This window comes from Strix aluco, chromosome 1 (genome assembly GCF_031877795.1).
Source record: "Strix aluco isolate bStrAlu1 chromosome 1, bStrAlu1.hap1, whole genome shotgun sequence".
NCBI classification, from domain to species: domain Eukaryota; kingdom Metazoa; phylum Chordata; class Aves; order Strigiformes; family Strigidae; genus Strix; species Strix aluco.
Window position 1 is genome coordinate 138,836,803 of NC_133931.1, and position 19,650 is coordinate 138,856,452.

The 19,650-nt window shown below is 40.6% G+C and overlaps 1 protein-coding gene across 3 annotated transcripts in view; it reads right to left on the bottom strand.

The window, feature by feature from the left end:
- The window catches only part of RAPGEF5 (Rap guanine nucleotide exchange factor 5), a 164,788-nt gene that overhangs the window by 95,284 nt on the left and 49,854 nt on the right, over positions 1-19,650 (bottom strand). For all 3 annotated transcript variants that reach the window (XM_074837131.1, XM_074837147.1, XM_074837140.1), the window contains exon 8: positions 4,050-4,126. In XM_074837131.1, coding sequence (XP_074693232.1) covers positions 4,050-4,126 — 77 coding nt within the window. The remainder of the gene's footprint in view (positions 1-4,049; positions 4,127-19,650) is intronic.

Sequence of the window (19,650 nt, forward strand, 5' to 3'; positions counted from 1 at the left end):
TTCTATGAGATTACTCCTGATCTTCTAAATCGAGGACATAGATTTATAAACCAGTTCTGACACACTGTTATCACCTGCAGATCAGGAGTGAGACTGATTTTATCAAATGTGGAAGAATATACTGAACTAGTTGTCCAGACTCATTTAATCAATAGAGAAAAAGAGGTATGTAAGAAGAGAATTTTATTTTTACTTTACAGTAGACATTTAAAAACGGTCAGATGAGTTGTTTCCTAAAATTCTCCTTTCTCCAGTAATTTACTCCGGGAACCCAGATGATCATCACAGACTTGGCTGCGGTCTGATATCTGCACTTCGTAACACTTTGATGGCTTGGGGACATCAACTAGAGCCAAACCTGCTTATTTACTAGCTTTGGGATGCTTCTAGGAGAGAGTATAACATCTGTGCACTGTAATCCCCCCAGGCTAAGGACAACTCAAAGCCTGTTAGGGCTTTGGGACTACAAAGATTTAGTCTCTCTGGATCTGGGATCTTAGTACTGTGGAGGCACTTTTCACACTTTCATATTGCACCCACATAAGTCAGACCATGACCTACGAGTGGCATAGATGGTTATGAGTCCCTGTACCTCAAATGTCAGATGGACATCGACAGAAACACAGTGTTCACTCTGCTGAACAAACACTTATTGATCTTCAGTATATGAAGCAAAGCCCAATGGTTAAAACCATATTAAGATGAGAAAGGGGGACTTCAGTTTTGGGGTAACAGTTGGCTTCAGTATGTTCAAGTGGAAGAAACATCCCAGAGAAAGACAACTTTTTGAACACATGGGCCTTGCTCTCTTTCACCCCTTGCCTTCTGCCTGTATTCAGACAGAGCATATTATTGCTTTCTGCATAGATAAGCACCCCAGGGAAGAAGTAACTCTAGATACAAGCCCGTTAGCCCTGCCACAAATAGGGTCTGTATTCAAACTGGCAATTTCATTAAAGAATCATATTGTCCTGTTTCAAATAACTACCAAGAAGAAATCTTACATTTTAACATGTCCCCTCCTCCCCCAACTATTCTTTAGAGTATTGCAGAGAATGTGAAAAATGTACTTATTTTATTGGGTTTCCAGAGGATAAAAGATCAACTAAAAAATTTCTAGGAGGGCTAAGGTATTGTCAAGTTAATTGTACATGCTTGGCTCTGGGAGTAATAAATGCACTTGAAATACAAAAAGCTAAACATGTTTTTTCATAATTAAGAAGAAAAATATGAATCCCTCACTTTTCATTCTGATTTCCTCAATTATGCTGACTTTCCACTATAAATCTTTCTGCTAAATACTTATAGGAAAGCATCCAGGTCAACTAATTAGTTAATTGTTGACAGCTTCTAAAAGCTGGTTGGGAAGATGTTAATAGAGTCTCCTATTACCGGTCATTTTCACTTGTCAATATAAATTTAATTTTCAAGCAATACCTTTGAAGCTGTTAAACGAAAGGGTAAAGGCAAGTCACCCTACTCGCAAAGTGCAATTTTGATTTGTATTTTGTGCAGGCACACATCCTCCAAAATCGATGTTGGTGCTTAGTCCTCTAACTCATGTACACCAACAGAGATACAAGTACTAACTTATGTGAAGGTGAAAATCACAAAGTTGCATATTTTAACTGGCTTTAATTTAATGAATGATAAAAGAACGTAGGAGCTTTATAGTAAGGCTTTACTACCATTCATGGCACAAAATTACTATAATTAAAGGTGTTTATGCAATATTTGAAATGAAATAAAGATGTTTAATGGGAAGGAAAGTAAATTAGTCACTAAGGAGGTTGGAAAAGCAAAGATGCTGACAACACATTTTCTGTTTCAGCACATACATTGGAAAAATATTCCCTCTGCAAAGGCCATAAATGAATATGCTAGCAGTGACACAGAGGTGAATTAAGACAGCCTTAGGCACACAGGATGGGATTTTTATTTACAGTGTTTACACCATGCTTGCTTTTAAAAATCCCTGTACTGAATTTTTTCCACACTTCTACTAGTTTTGTTAACTAACTCCAATGTAAGTCAAGCCTACACCCCACAGAACAGTGTTTAGAGCAGGCACCACACCCTTTCAACTCTGCTAACAGAAGAGATTTGTGATGGTTTGGTTTTTTTTCACTTCACTTCTGTTTCCTGTGTCTGGTAAAAACTCTAATTATTACTGGCTTCACCTTTGATCAACCTGAAAACTTAAAACCATAGGCCACTGCCTCAAAAGACCATTTACTTACCAGTCACATGCACAGTCTCACTAAAGTGAAAAAAATCATTCACACCCTTAAACCAAACTGTATTCGGTGTTTGCAGGATGTTGTTTTTATGGCACTGAGAAACAAATTGGAACAACAGCTGCTCTGATAACACTCCTGCTCTCCTCCCAGTTGGGCACTTGAACACTTTTGTTAACTGCTCACTTAATAATTGTTTAATTTTAAATGTGCTTCAAATTCTTTCAAATTTTAGAAGCTGGTTTCCAGCCAAATAAAAGCTGGGTGAATCAATATCCCAATAATAAATTCTTATGGGCTTTTATAATCTGCCCGTGTAATCTTATTAGCTGGCTACTTAGGAGCTTTGAGCACACATGTTGTTGCGGTCTTTTTTTTTTACATCTCTGACAGAAATGTGAAAACGCATTTTCAAAAAATAATAATAATATTAAAAACTACAACAATCAAATAGAACTGAGCATATAGGAAACCCAAAAAAGAAAACAGAAAGCCAGATTTTTTTGTGCAGTGAGGTCAGTATTTACCCTTGGGGTTTTTTTATAGTGCTGTAATGCACAGCTGAGCTCTAAAAGTCTGATCCTCAACTCCACACTGATGTGAATTAGGAATCAAAGTCAGGAATCAAAATTCTCACACATTAGGGCTCATACTACACTTTTTTTTTTTTTTAATAGATTTGAAATTGTATGCAATTAAGAAAAGAGCAGGCCATTTCCAAACATCTTGCTTGAGCATGACTCTGAAGAGTATGCTAGAAAAGCCCAGATGCACGCTGATGCAGCAGGCATATCCGTGTGGTCCCCAACTCTTCTGCCTGCACTTTCCACGTCTCTGCCATGGCCCAGGACTGCTACCGGAGCTGCCTACAGCCCCTCCTGGGCTCACAGTGGTGGAGACAGCCCTTACCTTTAGAAAGATATAGCTACTACTAACTTGGCTACTTGGCTACATGGCTTGTACACCTTCAGCTAGGCTTGCTCACAGGCATCAGTGCAAATCCTGTCTCTCATACACAGTGTTTTAGCGGGCAAGGTGTTAGGAGATAAATCAGAGACAGGAACTGAAAGTTGCATGTGTAGGAAGGAGAAAAGGTGGCAACTGGTGGGGAACATCAGACTTGCAAGAGGAATAAAAGGAAAAAAAAACAGTCAAGTCTGGGAAAAATCAATTTTAAATTAAAAGCAATAATCAGTACGAATACAATGAGCAATATAGTTACACTTGCACAGTTTGAATGCATGAACTAAATGATTGAATGAACTGGAGATTAATCAAAAAAGATTCACAGAATTAAAAAGGATAAGCAATTCCACAATAAAATACTCTAAAAGGCAGTTAAGTTTCTTCTGAGCAGTATCTAGAAGTATGCTTTGGTTGTAAATGAGGGCAGTTAGGGAAGGAAAGAAAAAGGTTGTTGCTTACACTCGAGTGACTAATAAGTATCTTCATTTCATTGCATGTCTACTTACAGTGATTAAAATTCAATCAAAATGTCACATGCCCTTGCCTCCTAAAATACATCTCATTTTATTCTCACATCTGGTATATGCTATGTGTATTATCTAAAAAGAGCAGAGAGATAGTTGAAGAATGCTGTCCAATTGCAACATCATGGGATTAATTCCCAGAGTAACCATCAATCTTATTCTAAATAGTCACATAAGACAAGATCCAGCAGACTTTCTCCTTCCTACAGGCTCCCTGCACAGAACATCGAGGAAAAGCCATTTCCCAGAGCTATTGAAAGCAGATCCTTCAACTTGTAGATCTGAAAAAGTTCTCAAGACACCATTAATCTTGCACATTTACCTGAGCATCAGAGGTATCCTTGAGCTCTTCTAGTCCTCTTATTTCTTGACTGCTGTTTTCTTCATTTTGATGAATTGCTAAAATAAAAAGAGGGAATGTATTGGAAGCAGGCAGGTTTAAATCACAAGAAGCAGCAAAGCAGCATGGCCTGGTTTAGATCAAATAGGATGACCATTCAAGAAACCTCATTCCAAGTTTAGCTTTCTAGTTAACTCTTTGAGTGGTTTTGGACAAATCCTAAAAGGTATACCTTATTGGGTTTGGACAAATCCTAAACAAGGTATACCATACTTTTCCCAGGCAGTAAAATGCAGTACTAAATAGTTATATTCCTGCTACTGTTAGTCCTGATAAAACAGTAGCATTTAAGGAAACTCCCCTTTTCCATACATTATTACAAGACCTGATGACTCATAAAGAATAAAAAAAAATCAGACATCCCTTTATTTTCATTATATTACAGAATCCAATTCAGACTAAACAAAATAAGCAGATTTATCCCTCATCTCAGCCTTAGAAAATTCTTTGTAAGCAAAGTGATCTCAATCTTAACAAACACCACCATTATCCATGAAAGTCATCTCCAGAAATAAATGGTAGCAAATGATCTATTGAAGGTTATTTGCTGCTGGCACAATAAGAGAAACCAGTAACTTAAGTCAATTAACATTGCTTAAGACCAGCAAGTTTTGCCAGACTTTAAAGAAAAAAGGTTTGGATGAAACATGTAAGCTCTGAACAAGTGGAAACCAGAGTTATTAGTTTACCTAGCTAAGGAAACAAGGACCACTTTTGAACAGACACATCAGACTTCTGTTGCAAACAGCTGTATCTATAGGTAGTTTTACTAGCTATAGCCCAAGATACCCTTCCAGTCAACATGCCTGCCTGCTGTATTTTAGTGGGACATTAAGCCCTCAGCCATTCTGAAATGTGACACATGGCAGGTTAGGAGGGTCAGACCCAATGAAATACATGAGAAGTGACTTTACCTTACAACATACTCATTTACTTACAAGCACCATACTCAAATATCATCGATCCTGTGCACACATTGAATGATTTGCCAGTGTAGTCATAGCGGTTGTGACAACAAAAGCATCCTTGAAGCGGCAGAGCTGGCAAATCGATCCATTTCCTGAACCACGCCAGTCTCATGGATTTGATGGATGGGCAGGAGCATTCAGCTGGTGTGCTTTCTCCTGTCCACCTCCTCCTCTCTCCTTCACCCCTGGTCATCAGGCTGCACCTGAACTGCCACAACTCACAGCACCGCTTAAACTGTGGTTTAAGACAAATATCACCAGTCCCACTTTGCCTTAAAACTATGTCTGTGAGCTAAGGAAGCCCAGGATTTGATTGATGAATTGATCAGCTATAGAGGCAGCAGTACACCCTCAGCTAAGCTCTCCTCAACCCTCAGCCTGAATCTTCAGACATACAACCAGGTTACCACAGCTAAGCTAATACATGTAACGTGAACCATGAGATCTGGCTTGGTGTGTCTTAGTGGGTGCTCTGCGTCTGCCGCAGACAAAAAGCTTTAGGCAGCATATAGCAACTTAAAAGAAAAGTAACTTTAGGCTGTTCTTGACCTCTAAAATAAAGCATATGGATTTATTTTCTTTTTACTGCAGGATTTCTGCTGATATTGCTATGCCATATAGGATATAATTCTTCCTTCTTCCCCCACAGTTATGCTATTAAAAAAAAAGTAATAAAAATGTAATTATAAAAGGGGGAAAAAGTCATTTTGTCAATACAGTTTATTCCATTCAGTGATCTCTTTCAATCCATTATCAAAGAAAAACAAAGGTCTGGTATAAATCTTCACTAGTGGGTTTGCTGACATCACTTTACCAGCCAATCTCTGAAATTCAAGGTGAATGCTCAAAACACAGGGCCAATCTATAACTATAACAGAAAGCATGTATAATGGGGGTTGTATCCCAGCAGCATTTAAAGCTAGGCAAAACCAAAATGTGCTCTGGACGTTGTGGCATATCTCTGCCTCAGGTGGGAAAAGTAACAACCCCATGAAGGAGCAACCAGAGTGATTACTTCAACAGCACCGTGTGGCCCCAGCTTTCTTAGTGCTGGTCAGGGTTTCCCAAGGCAACCTACTCCATCCAACCAGGCTGAGGGCTCTGTGCAGTCCCTTCCCTTGTAACCCACCTCCCAGCCTTCCTCCCCAAGAGCTGCCTCATCCTCTTGCACACTTCCACATGTGCATGACCCCATTCTACCCACTGCCGCTACAGGATACACAAAGCATTCAGGATGTCCATTTGCCGAATGCTAGTCAGAACAACTGGAATGAGATGGCAATAGCAGAAGGCATTAATGAATGCTAAAAAATAGTTGTTTGAGCAATTGCAAATTGCTTAAGTCTGTGGCTGTGTTAACAGAAACACATTTCCCCAACTCTCCTTTCAGTTTTCTGAATTCTCCTAAAATCAATTTGCTGTAGGCACTGATGGGCAAAATATCCCCACGGACACTGGCTGTTAATTACGGAATTTAAAGGAGTGGCACCTTGCTAGTAACAAGACCAGGAGTCCAGGTTTAAGTGATTTACATTGATCCAGCCAACTTTTCCAACAAGCCTGAGCAGATGGGTGTTCCACAAACAGCTGTGCCAGGGAAAAAGGTTAGTGGCTGCCAACTGGCTTCTTGTCACCGGCCTCTGTTACACATGTCCCCTTCCCTGCCCAGTGCCAGGGCAAGCACACCAGAGCATCTTCAACCAAAGCAAACAGGCAGACCTTCGAGGAGCAGTACGCTGTTGCTAAACCTGGATGGGCTGGCAGATTAGCAAGGGCATGGTATCTGGACAGGGAGCTAGTGACAAGCAGCAAACACCCAGGGCTGAGGGCAGTAATATCTTTTACCTGGCACAAAGAGAAAGAGGGTATGTGTCCACAACCCCAATGTATACAGGTATCCTTGGGTGTTAACAACTTTAGCATGAGCAGTTTTAAAAATGATGAAAAAACAACCTCAGTTTAGATGTACCCTAAGTGAACAGCTTAAAAAAAAAGGAAAAAAAAAAAAAGAAAAAAGCTAGTTTTATCAGCAGTTTCACAGCCCAACTCTAGAAAAGCTGAAAAAGTTCATAAACCAAACCAAGCTCTCCTTGGCTTCGATGTTGTTTAGACTGTGTAAGGAATGTAGAAAAGAACCAGTAAATATTTTCTTAAAGGAAAAAAAAAGATCCCAGACCTCGCGCTGATGTTCTCGCAGCCCTCTTGGGAGAGAGGGAGCAGTTGGCCTGTGTTTCATGAAATTTCCATCACAAACTTAATTTTTGTGTCCTCTCTGCCTCTTATCCAAACCCATAAGAACCAGCCATAATTGAACCATTTAACTACACGCAGGAAGCGATACTGAAGGAATCACACCATCTCATACATTTTTGCCATCACAAGAACGTAGTCCCTTGAAGGCTAATGTGGCCACACAGACAAGTAACAACCCTTAATTATATTTTCTTGGGTTTTGTATGAAAAGGTTACTACATATTTTGTCTATAAAATACAGAAAAGCCATGAATTTCTTAACATACTCCAGTGTATTCAGAAATTTATGTTACTGAGGATCATCACACACACATAAGAAACAAATTGCTGTATTTCTATACACAGTGTGCTTCCTAATCCCGTAACAACTCACAGACACCCCTTGAATTGGCCCAGGCACTGCCCTCATGGGCTTTTGTGCATGCAACACAAATTCTGTCATAAAAGATAAGAATACAAGGATAATTTCCCACTTACTGTCAGCTGGCCATTTATTTTTCAATAAAAAGGCTTGACGTTGCAAATTCAACTGTAGGAAAAGTGAGCGGAAGGTTAGGGTGGGATGGGAAAGTATTTCCAAGCAAGAGTTGATTCTGGGACGGTTCCCTAAAACTGTAGCATGTACATGCAAAAAAAGTTGTGAACTTTGAAGCTGGGCCAAACCCTTGCTTCTCCGCCAGCATAAACCCAGCTTTGCTCCCTGATACAAATACCCCAGCATGTCTTACAAAGCAGCAACACCAGGGAAAGGCAAAGGTGGTTTACCCTGATCTATATGTATCTATTTAATGTTACATTTGGGTTCAGGCTTGAGACCAGAGACAGGAATAAAATGCAAAGAAACATAAGCATGACCGATTGCCTTTTCTACCTGCAGCATTTCTCCTTTGGAGGAGAGGTCACCATGAATGAAAGAAAAAGATGTAAAATGAGCATTAGCGTGCTAATGTGTAGTTCAAATGTGTCCATTTGCAAATTAGCCTAGGGAATTCAGGATGTTGATTTTTTATAATCATTTAAGGATCACAAAGGCCATCATCTGATCTTGAGTTCCCTGTGCCCCCACGGACCAGAGCTGAGATTTTGCTAGCAGATTCTTCTGAAAACTAATGTTGGAACAGAGAATTCTTGTGGGGGAAAGCCTTGTCCTTAAGTAATCCCATTTCAGCTCATTAAATCAGCAGGAAAAAATAACAAAGAAATAAGAAACAGAAGTAAATAATTTTGTACTAGCTACCTCAGCAGAACCAGCCATCACTCAGGGGTGTGAATGGAAAGGGAATATAACCATCACTCACACTGGAACCAAGCACATCCTTTGTGTCACCATCACTGACCAACAGTGCTTCCCCGCTTTTACTGCTACAATACAAAGTTTAATGTAGATTTAAGACATTGGAAGGGATTTGTCTTCCTCAGCAGCATGAAGCATTACAGGCATGCTAAAGGGCTCACCAGAGTGCCATGCAATGAGGGTCACAACAGCCACCTGCAGCACTATGGACCTTCTGCCTGTGGAAGAATCCTGCCAAGGGTGCCAGGGTTTACCCACAGAGCAGTGCCTCCATGAAATGCTGTTCTGTATGTCCCCAAACTTGAAGGTAAATTAGTTATGTTTGATGAGTAAGATTTTTAAAAGTCACATAACACGATGCACATTATTTAATTTTAATACTTCGTCTTCTTCAACATGGCAGAATGTTTTGCCCAACTGAAAGCGGAAAGGACAGTTAAAAAAAAATAAAATCCACATATAAACCAACTCCTGGAACCCACAGCTTTGCAATCTTCCCAGAGGCTTTGCTGTATTGTGCTTTCTTCCTTTCCTATAAATGAAGTTTCTTCTTTCTACCCCTTCTGGCTGCAAAGATAACCTTCACAACACAAACCAAGGCACTAGCGTCATTCTGCTGCTGCAGCCAGCCAGACTAGAACAATAACACCAGGAGAGGTGTGAACTTCCTCCCTTTGGCTTAATAGGGTGTTAACTTTGAAATCTAATTATTTAAATGCTTAAGAGAGGACTGCTGTCACAGTTAACCATTTCGCTGCTGAACAGCAGGCAGGGACATCTGTCCATCCGTGAGCAACTTGCTCAGGGTGGCACCCACATGGCCAGCTTAGCTCCCCATCACTGCTGGCTGTCCAACACCTCCTGTACTTACTGTTCCCTCTCTGTACCACCGTCAAGCATTTGGGGTTTGTGAACTGGCAAAGGATTACTTTTAACCTGGCTCGGTCTGATGACCTGGTTGAGAACAGGCAGCATGAAGGGCAGGGGACAGGGCACCCCGCAAGCCGCCATTGCTGCCAGATCCCTTGTGTCACACAGCTCCAGCTCCAGCCCTTGAGCTTGGTGTGAAATCCAACTGCAGGACGAGGATTGACTGCCTTTTGGGGGCAGGGAGCCCATAAACGTGGCCCTTGGCAGACATGCGATTTACCTCTGCACTGCCCTAGGCGGCTCCCAAGACTGAACTCGCTTAGCACGTTGCCAACCGTCAGGCACAGCCTCGGGAGCAGCCCGACCCAGCCTGCCGGATCCCAGCTGCCCCAACGCTGCCAGGCCCAGGGGCACAGCCTAGGCACCGGCTGGGTGAGGAGGAGTTCACTGTCCCCACAGCTCCTCCAGAGGCAGCTCTGCTGGGCCTGTGAAGCTCAGTCATCCCTTTGGCTGCATCCCTCATGCTTTCAGTGATGCTCCTTCATTTCAAATAAGGTTTTTCATTTATTATTTAGTGTTGTTCTTTAACCTGCTAACATCCTAGAACATCAAACCACTCTGCCCTTTAAGATTTCAATCCTTTCAGTACTGTGTGATCAAAATTCATATATGCATCTCTTTTTTCTAGCCAGTAAGCAGAAGGCACCTATGTGCCCTCTACAGATAGGAGACACACACCACCTTGGAAGTGGTGAAGAGCCTACTTCAGAACAGAACTTTGTTTATTTGACAAGCCAAAAGATTTTCACTGTCTCATCCCTGCTGGATAGTTATAGACTGTTTTTCTGTCCCTGTCAAACCATCACTATTGAAAAGACCTCAGGAATCTGCAAGAATATTCCCTGGGGGAAGGCTCCAGTGCTCTGAATTGCCAGCAGCCTGCACCAGTTGATTTATCGTCAGCTGCTGGGAAGCTCACAACTTCTAGCATTCCTCTTATATCCCAAATTTTTTGAGAGGCATGTTTCTTTTATGTTTTGTTTTTTTTTTTTTCCAAAGGAAGTTGCTAGCATGAAGCTTTTCAGAAACAAACAGCAAAAAAGCATTTTTTAAAAATCACATAGTTCTAAGTTAATTTCATGATTTTTGAAAACTTCATTGTTATTTTGAACAATGGAGCTTGTGGTATCCCTTGTTATCCTTTGTGGAGGGTATACAGCAAGCTCTAGAGAGGCTGGTTACTATGGCAGCTCTGAGCTGTTTGACAGTGTTATAATGTTTGCTGATGCTTATTAATTTATCAGAGTGGAAAAAAAAATGAATAACTCATACTGATACCATTGGGGAAACTAAAAGCCAGATCCTCTAGGTTTTCCATGAAGCACTACCGCTGAGCGGTGGAAAGGAAAATGAGCAGTAAGTAAATGCTTTACAAACCTCAGATTTGGGGACCATTTTAAGCCAGACCAGGTCCTCGTGCATACTCCTGTATTTTCCAAGTCCTATTTCCAAATTAAAAGGGGAAAATCAACAAGCACTGAACACCTCTGAAACCCCCAAAAGCTGCATGTAAGAGACAGCGATAATCCCAGGAATAAAACCCTCCAACTGAGAATTGGTTCCTTATTTACCATGAAACTGTAATCTTGTCTCAGAAATTACTGAAAAGAGAAAGCTTTTTAAGCTCATCTTTAACATGTTTCCTTTTATTAGCAATACAAAAATTGCCTTTGAGCTTTCTCATTCCTTCCCACTATTTCTGCATATATATATGCAAATTATTGTACAGACTTCCCTTCACTGAGTACACTACATCTCTGAAACAGTTGGCAGGCCCCTGGGGGGGTGTTGCCCAGACAGCTGTGCAATCAGCTGAGTAAATCAGCTAATTAAAGAAACAAAGAAAATGCAAAAATTATTAAAGACTCCCGCTTACAGCATTGTTCAGCACTTCTGTATCTCAAAAAGTACAGCAAGCATGGGGTGAAATAAAGGTGCTGTAAATTGGGGAATGAACTTTTGCACAAGTGACAATGATGCCATTTTCTCTCAAACACTAATCTGGGATTCATGATATTTATGCTTTGTAGTTTAAATCAATTTAATATAAATTACTCCAGCATTTTATTTCGTTTTAAAATGACAAAAGCATGAAATGTAATATTGGTTTCATAACTGATTTCTGTATGTAAAAAATTGTCATTAACTTCTGCTTGACCTTAGGTGTAGAAGTAATATTGAATTTGCACAGAGGGTACCCATTATGCTGGTCTAGTTTCCACGCAGAAAATAAGTTCCCAAGGGTCCTAGTGCTACAAGCCATTTCTCAGATCTCAAATAGGAAACAGGACTCCTGAAAATGATGCAAAAACATTTCCTCTCATTGCAGAGTTTATCAAAAGGAACAGATAACAGCAAGGGTAGGAATCTGCAATCTAAACAGAGCAAAGCCAGTGTGGTAAGAAAGGAGGCTGACAGATGTAGATTTGGTCTGGCTGATCCACACACCATTAAGGCACAGTTCCTTTCCATTGCATCTGAATGACCACAGGAAGGACAAACCTCAGTTTAAATGAGACTCAGGCCTGCCTATGTTACATAGCCATTGTAAATTAAAAAATGAGCGTACCAAGTAAAGCCACCGATATTTCCCAACTCAGATTATGGCCAGGAGCCTTTGCTGCTATTCTTTTCAAATTATTGTACAACTGGTTTTGTTAGGAAGTTCTGTTCATTTTATTTATCAGAACTGAAGCCTTTCATCTGGGTGTGAAGGCCCATATGTCATCCAAGGTGGTGGTGCATTAGAAGAACATAATTTGTAAAACACCTCTGGCTAAACAAGGGAGCTATTTTTTAATAGATAATCAACTACTGTTGATTCATGTGGCCAGGGGAGGTTTGATTTTCAGTGCCTGTCACTTCGTGATACATGCAAAGGAAAAGCCACATTTTACACCCAGTTTGTGAACATAGGAACTCACATCTTTTTTTATCAAGGAGAAACAAAGTGGAAAAAAAGTTGCAAACACTGTAGGATTACTACAGGAAGAGACAAAAGCAATGTTCTTTGTAGCAACAGCAGCTCAAGGAAAACCATGTGATGGCTGAATGCAGAAATCTTTAACTTTTACCCAGAGCTTTTAGACATTCATTCTCCTGCGCATGATATTTAAAATTAAAGAAATCAAGTGGCAGTGAATGTATTTATAGCAGTGTTGCCTGAAATGAGATGTTGGAAGGGTAGAGAAGAGCCCATTACATGATCAGCAGGCACAGGGAAAATGATTGCTGGGAACTGATCAAACAAGGAGATACAGGCAGTGGCTGAGCAGGTTGGTGCAAAGTGAAACACCACTCTCTATTCCATAGAAACATCCTCTGGGCATGGCCAGGAAAAGAGCAGGAAACAAAGAGGACTCTGAATAAATAAATTCTGTGAACTCTCTGTAAATGCCTCTCCCAAAGCACTGGAAACAAAACATTCACCTGGGAATTGTTTTTTCTTTTTCACAATTACTGTCTTTCGGACATGCAATCCCTTTTTGTGTATGTGCAAAACATCTGTCACCTACAGAGCTATTCTGCATTGCTCATTTCTTCTATGCCTTATAGCTCCCACAGAAAGAACTATGCCCAAAGTTCTGCAACAACTGCAGACACCTAGGTTCCAAAATCCCTCTCAGCGTAATTCCCACCAGAGAGCTCTTTGGAGCTCTTTTCCTTCTTTTTCCAAGGCTCAGAGTCCCTTCTGCTTTACATCAGCTGTTGACTACACAAAGGCTGGTGAGCGTAACTGTGTAGTTTGTTCACTGATGTTGTCCAGGGCACTTCCCACCCCAGCATTGCCCAGGGTGGGCACAAAGCAGGTGGTCATCGATTCAGCCTCAGCACAGCGGAGCTGTATGTGTCTGTCACACATAGTGTTCCTGACCGGCCAACACAATGAGCATCATTCCCAGGGCTGGAAGGGGTCTGATCCTTACTTCTGAGGCACTGCCAGTTTCTTGGTATTCCTGATCTCAGGAGTAATGGAAGAATCCCATGGGATGCAACAAAACATTGGTCTCTAGAGGTGGGCATTCCCTTCAGTAAGGTATAAAATGATTAAGAAAGATCGCTTAAAGAAGCCAACGTGATTACCTCCCTTACTTCAAGGTATGAAATCCTTAAAGCACAATGTAACTTTAAAAATATTCCTAGCTATGTTTTCAGGTGCAACTCTTATTTTGAATCACATTTCAATGGGCAGAGGAAAAGTAAAGATAAAGTTATCAAGACCTACCAGAAGCATGACACTCCTGCACCTTTACTTTGAGTGGCCATTTCTCCAGGATGAATGCTATTAGTAACACTTGCAGAAGAACTCTTATTCCATACATTTTGCTAAATTCAACCCTTGCTTTAAAGAAGAGGATGCTTGGAGAAATTGAAAGTTGTAATGAAATAAGGTCTTACTTAAGTAAATAAACCCACTGAAAAGAGATATAAGGGCACATAGAAAATCAGTAAGGTCCTGCTGATATTAACATTTTGCCACCCTTCAAACTTTATCAATTTTTCCACAAGAGAAAATGCACACCTCTCCGGCACAGGACTTCCACTTTATTCTGTATACAGGACCAAGTTTTTTCATTCCTTTTTATGCCCTTTTTCAGTGGCATAAAGTAAGAAATAATAAACTGTGCACATTTTACACCAGAGATACTGTGTATCTGCTTGTTTACAAAATCTGTAAATTCAAAGGGTACTTAATATGTTTGAGATTTAAACACAACACTGAACTGCTACAATCTTGAATGACCTTTGATCATGTATTTATAATCTCATCTTTCCAATTATGTGTACAAATCTAATTCAAATTTGTAATGATTTCCATTGTCTATATAATGGCCCTGTTCTACAAGTAAATGAAACTAATGACATAAGACATTCGTATAATGACAAAGTTTTTGCTAATTATTATGGAGTAAAGTTACCAGGAAGTCTCACAAGAATCTGTGCTACTTGGAGAAAAGTGCTGAATGGTAAAGATGCAGTTTCCTGAGTTAACTAAGCTGATAAAACAGCTTAATGCTGCCAAAAGGGTCTTACTGGACTCCTTCCCACATCCCCCCACCTCCCCACCCTGACTTTGTGCCAACTCCAGCACATGCTGCTGCATGCTGCTCTGGTTGCCCCATCTCGAAAATAATGTAATAGATGTAGCAAAGATGATCAGATTTAATGGAATAGATTTGGTATGAGGAATGACTAGCAATTTAGCCTGGAAATTGAGATAACTCACACGGGTATGAGAGAGGTGCACAAAATCCTGAATAGTATGATGATGAATGGATTATTCACCACTTTCCATCACCAAAGAGCTGTATCACAACAGGCTGAGGGTCATAGGGAATGTGTTTAAAACAAAAAAGAAAAAATACACTTTCAAATGCCCCACACATGAATTGCGGGACTCGCTGCCACAAGAGATGATGAAGGTCAGGAGTATAAGCAGGCTGAAAAAGCAATTAGATAAATTAATGGAGAAAAGGGCCGCCAAGGGCTACCTAACACAACAGTGCAGGTACAGCAAAATCCCTCTAGCACAGACTGGTAGATGCTGAGTACGCACATCAGAAGAAGGACTGTTTGTACTTGCTCCGTTTCTCTACTCGAAGCACCCCCTACTCATCACTCACCATAGGATTGGAGACGGATGGACTTTTAACCTGACCCAGCCTGGCTGTTCTCATGTTTTTAACCGGGCTGACATTGCCTGGAGTGTGTTTGAGTGGAGTCACACAATCAGCTCTGACAGCAGTGCTGTAGAGGTGGCGCAGTGGCTGGGAAAAGGAATAGCTGTTCACAGCTTGCTTTTCATTCATGTCAGCAAAGCTCAGGCCCCAGTGACTGCTTCATACTGAATCGTCTGCCCTAAAATAAAAATACTAAGCAAATCACATCAGCAGTTAAGTCCTGACAGAAGCAATACAAAAGAAAAGGGGAAGGATGGATATGCATACGTATATGTCAGAATAGGGTGGAGGTAATCCAGAAGATCTCAAATATAAAGTTATTACATTGCAAAAGTATTATTATTATAAATAAAATGTAAATGACTCATTTTTTAAAAATACAAATAGAGCTAGTCAATTTATGAATGGCTATATTGTGGAAACCTGAATATCATTCTGAAGAGGGAGCAAACACACACGCAAGTGCTAGGGCATTTCTGGGTGCCCTGCCCTTCACAGTGGGATGGAGAAGCACCCACAGCCCTGCTGCTGCTCCTGCAACACCTGGGGAGATGCTGCAGTCACACTCTTCCTACCTCATCCATGCTCTGTCAGCTATTATCTTAATTAGCCCCTGTATTCAGGAAAACAAGGACCAGAGCCATGCTCTTACTAACGGGCCTTTGCACAAATAAAGTTACAGAAATTCCGTTAGATTTAAAGGAATTTGCTGGGTGATGCCATGGGGTGCAGCTGGGTTTATGCACAGAAATGCAAGGCGTCTTGTTTGTGGATGGGATTAACACCAGTTCAGAGCATCTACCTGACAGATTTTGATCGGTTCAGACATACCTGTGTAGCTATACTATCGGCTAAAGCCTCCAGCCTTAGGCTATTTGCTGCTTTTTATCCTTGTTTTAGCTACCATCTCTAACATACAAGAAACATGTCATGAGCCATGACAAGCAATTGAGATAAATGCCAACCCTTGTAAAGCTTCAGAGGAGAGGCTGCATTTCTGTTATGTTTCAGCACATTTGTGGAAGCCAGCAGAAACCAGAAAGGTATAAACAAACACAACAATTCTAATGCCAAGTGCCTACAATTAAAAACAAATTTCTCTTCTGCTCCAGTTACTTACTTCTTCAAGACCTTTTACCAAACCAAGGAAGACAGCATTTAATCTATTTATTTCTAAGGTTAAGCAAGAACAATATTAATGCATTTTTATAAGCCACAGAGAAATGCACAAGCTCATTTCTCCCTCTTGAGCCACCTTTATCATGAAAGCTTTATTCTAATGAAATAAATGTGCCTTCCAGTCAACAGTGTTACTGAAGTCCATCAAAGCTTCAGGATTACAGACATTAATTTTGCCCTTTTTTTAGTTTTATTTGCAAAGAAGCTAAAAATGCTGAGCTCCCCCTGCATAAGGGCTCTCAAGTACCTCTCTATCAGCTTATGCCTTGTTATCAGAGTAGTGGTATACTTGCAGCACACATCTAAATATGAAAACGGAGCTTTTTTCCAAGCGCAGAAGTTTTTCAGTTTTCAGGTTCTGTATTTTTCCTTCAGCCATCTGTCAGTTTTATGTGTTTCTCCTATTCTTCCACCCTACAGTAAAAACAGAAGAACTTGGGGAAAGGCATTCTCCCCCACACTCTACTGACTTTTTATTTTCTGGTAGCCAACATTCTCCATCAAGTCAGATCCTGTACGAGCAAGAATTTGATACTCTGCCCTACCCCACAGCAGGCTCAGCTCTCTCCCTTCATTTTCAAAGCATTTTGTCAGTAGATACAGTGTCTAAACCTCTGAAACAGCCATTCTGGCCCAAGAACTGAAATAGTTGTAATTACTACTTCTCATATAGGTATTCTAGGTAGCAAACCCAAGCTTCATTTAAACAAAAAGAAACTGTTTCAGCCAGGTAACCAAAGGCAATGTTTCCCCCCCTCCAAGCATAACTAACCTTTCTAGCTGGACCCTCTTCACCTCTTGCAGAGGGAGCTGTGGCGTTTGGGTGCTTGTATAGCACTTTCCATGCAAAGTAACCCAGTGATTACTACAACAGCCCTAGACAAGTAATATGAAAGCTTTAATCAGCCAGTTTTTCTAGCACAATTAAATCACTGTGAAGTGCCTCTCTAAGGGCAGAGGTATTTCCAGAAATTAAAGTAATTCAGGAACAAATTACACAGTCCTTGCATTAAGCAAAAATACTCTTTCTTGCTCTTACTGATAGAGCTAACCAGCTATCTAGAGGAAGTATTTTGAAACACTGTAATTTAAAAACCACCAAACCATCAAAAACAGTACAGGAACTTCTCCACAACAGCTTTGGCTTTTGGGCTGTCAATCTCTAGGAAAGCTTTTGATTAATGAACCAATTACTCACTGCAGGCAGGTTCCAGCCAGCAGGTTAGGACCATGCCCATCGCCTGCACACCCCACTCATGAATCCCAGGGCAGGTGAGCCAAGCGCCCACATCGTTCACACCAGCCTGGAAGCCACCCAGGGCAGCTGGCCCAATAGCCATGTTCCACTCTTTTCATGCCAAAATAAATGCTTTGTCTGATCTTTGTTGGTTTATTTCCTGGAATTATATGGAGTCTTGGAGAGGGTTAGAAGAACAGTATCTTTGAAAGATACTGTGGTTTTTAGCTCCAGAAGTACTTTGTCTGAAATATGCTTCACTTCACCAGGCACAGCATACCATAGCTTGATTGCTAACAGTAACTGCTATGCTGTGAATTTAACCATCAGCAATAAAATAAAAAAGCATAATCAACCACCCTAATTTACTCTGCTCCTACTGTAGTAAAGGTATTAACTTAAATTAGACCTTACAGTTATGCCTGATCATGTAGCCATTTTTTACAGTCATCCAAGATGAGGCATAAAGAAATGCAAATTTCAACAACAAGCATGCACTCGTTAAACTGACTAAAGACGTATCTTTTGTTCACATCTAAACGGATATTTTAAGTGTTTACATTAATGTATTAGGAAAGACTGGTCAGCACTTCAAAGCCCCTTAGGGAGCTTTGTTTATTTAAGGCTCCGATTTTTAACTAAAATATTTCTACCTGCTCAGTGTGGGTTGCAATTACACTAGTATGAAGGAGACTCTAAAAGCTATCCTCCCTTCTCATTTTCATCTCCTGCAGCTCATTCCTAATCCAACCTCCATCCCATTTTCTACTGACACAACCATTTATGTAGCTATCCACTGAAAGGAAATAAGAGGCTAATTCAGGTTAAAATCAACTGTTTTGGGGAATGGAGTTTTTATTTATTGCCAGTAGCAGTAGTAGTATTTGCCAACACAACTGCTGAGAAGCAGGGAAAGAGTTTTCTTAGAACTGTATAAGCACTGAGTAAAAAGGTACACAGCACCATACTCTTAGCCTATTTTACAACAAAACAAAAGGTTGCCTTAAGCCCTTCCTTAAAATAGCCTGCTTTTCTCTGCACTGAACCAGAGCAGAAGCATTTCCATGTCTAGCCATTATAATTCAGGTGGGACTGGGGTGATACCAGGTAAGGGCAAGCAGCTGAGGGGTGTTAACATCGTAAACTACTAGAGCAGTTTAAGAAGCAAAACTATTACACAGAAGCAATTTAGGTCTGAATTCACACTTAGATTTGTGTTTACTTTCTGCATTTACAGATGACTGAGGATACAGCCTATGGGTACTTCTATTTCCAGACAAAAATGCATCAAACCATGTCTAGAATATTTTTGTAATACTTACATTTTCACAAGGAAATATTTGCAGATATGCCAACCACATCTTCTTGGTGCCTCCAGTTTAAGATACCATGTTGTGTGTAGTGCGTGTGTTGTGTGTAATAACTTGTGCTGTACTTGTAAAACGCAGATAGACAAATACAGATATTATGATGCAATATTATTAACAGGTCAGAAAATAGCTCAAAAAGTGAAAGATCTGTGATCTCACTTTCTAGCAAAATCACTGAAGATCACAAGAGATGCTCAGTGAAAATGCTCCCGAAGACCTCAGTGGCTTTGGGAATATGCCAGTAATTTAAGGAACTCCACCTCTGTTTTAGTCTAGAAATACATTCAACTCTCACTTCACCACATGCAGTTTACCCTTGCCAGATTAACTGTACTATACATGAAGACATCAGAGAGTTAACCCTGTATAGAGTTAGCTCCCTTGATTTCACTCCAGCTCAGATATCAAACGCAGATACCTTCTGAAAGTGGCTCTGCTACCAAACCTTGACAGAGCTGAGATGACCACATATTTCAATGTCTTTGCGCTGTATCCTCAGCATTTGCTGTAAGTGCTTATACTGTCAGAGACTTCCAATCATCCATTTGCCTTTCCCCACTACCCCTGATAACACAGACTTGCCTCTACAGTCATATGGACGTATATACAAG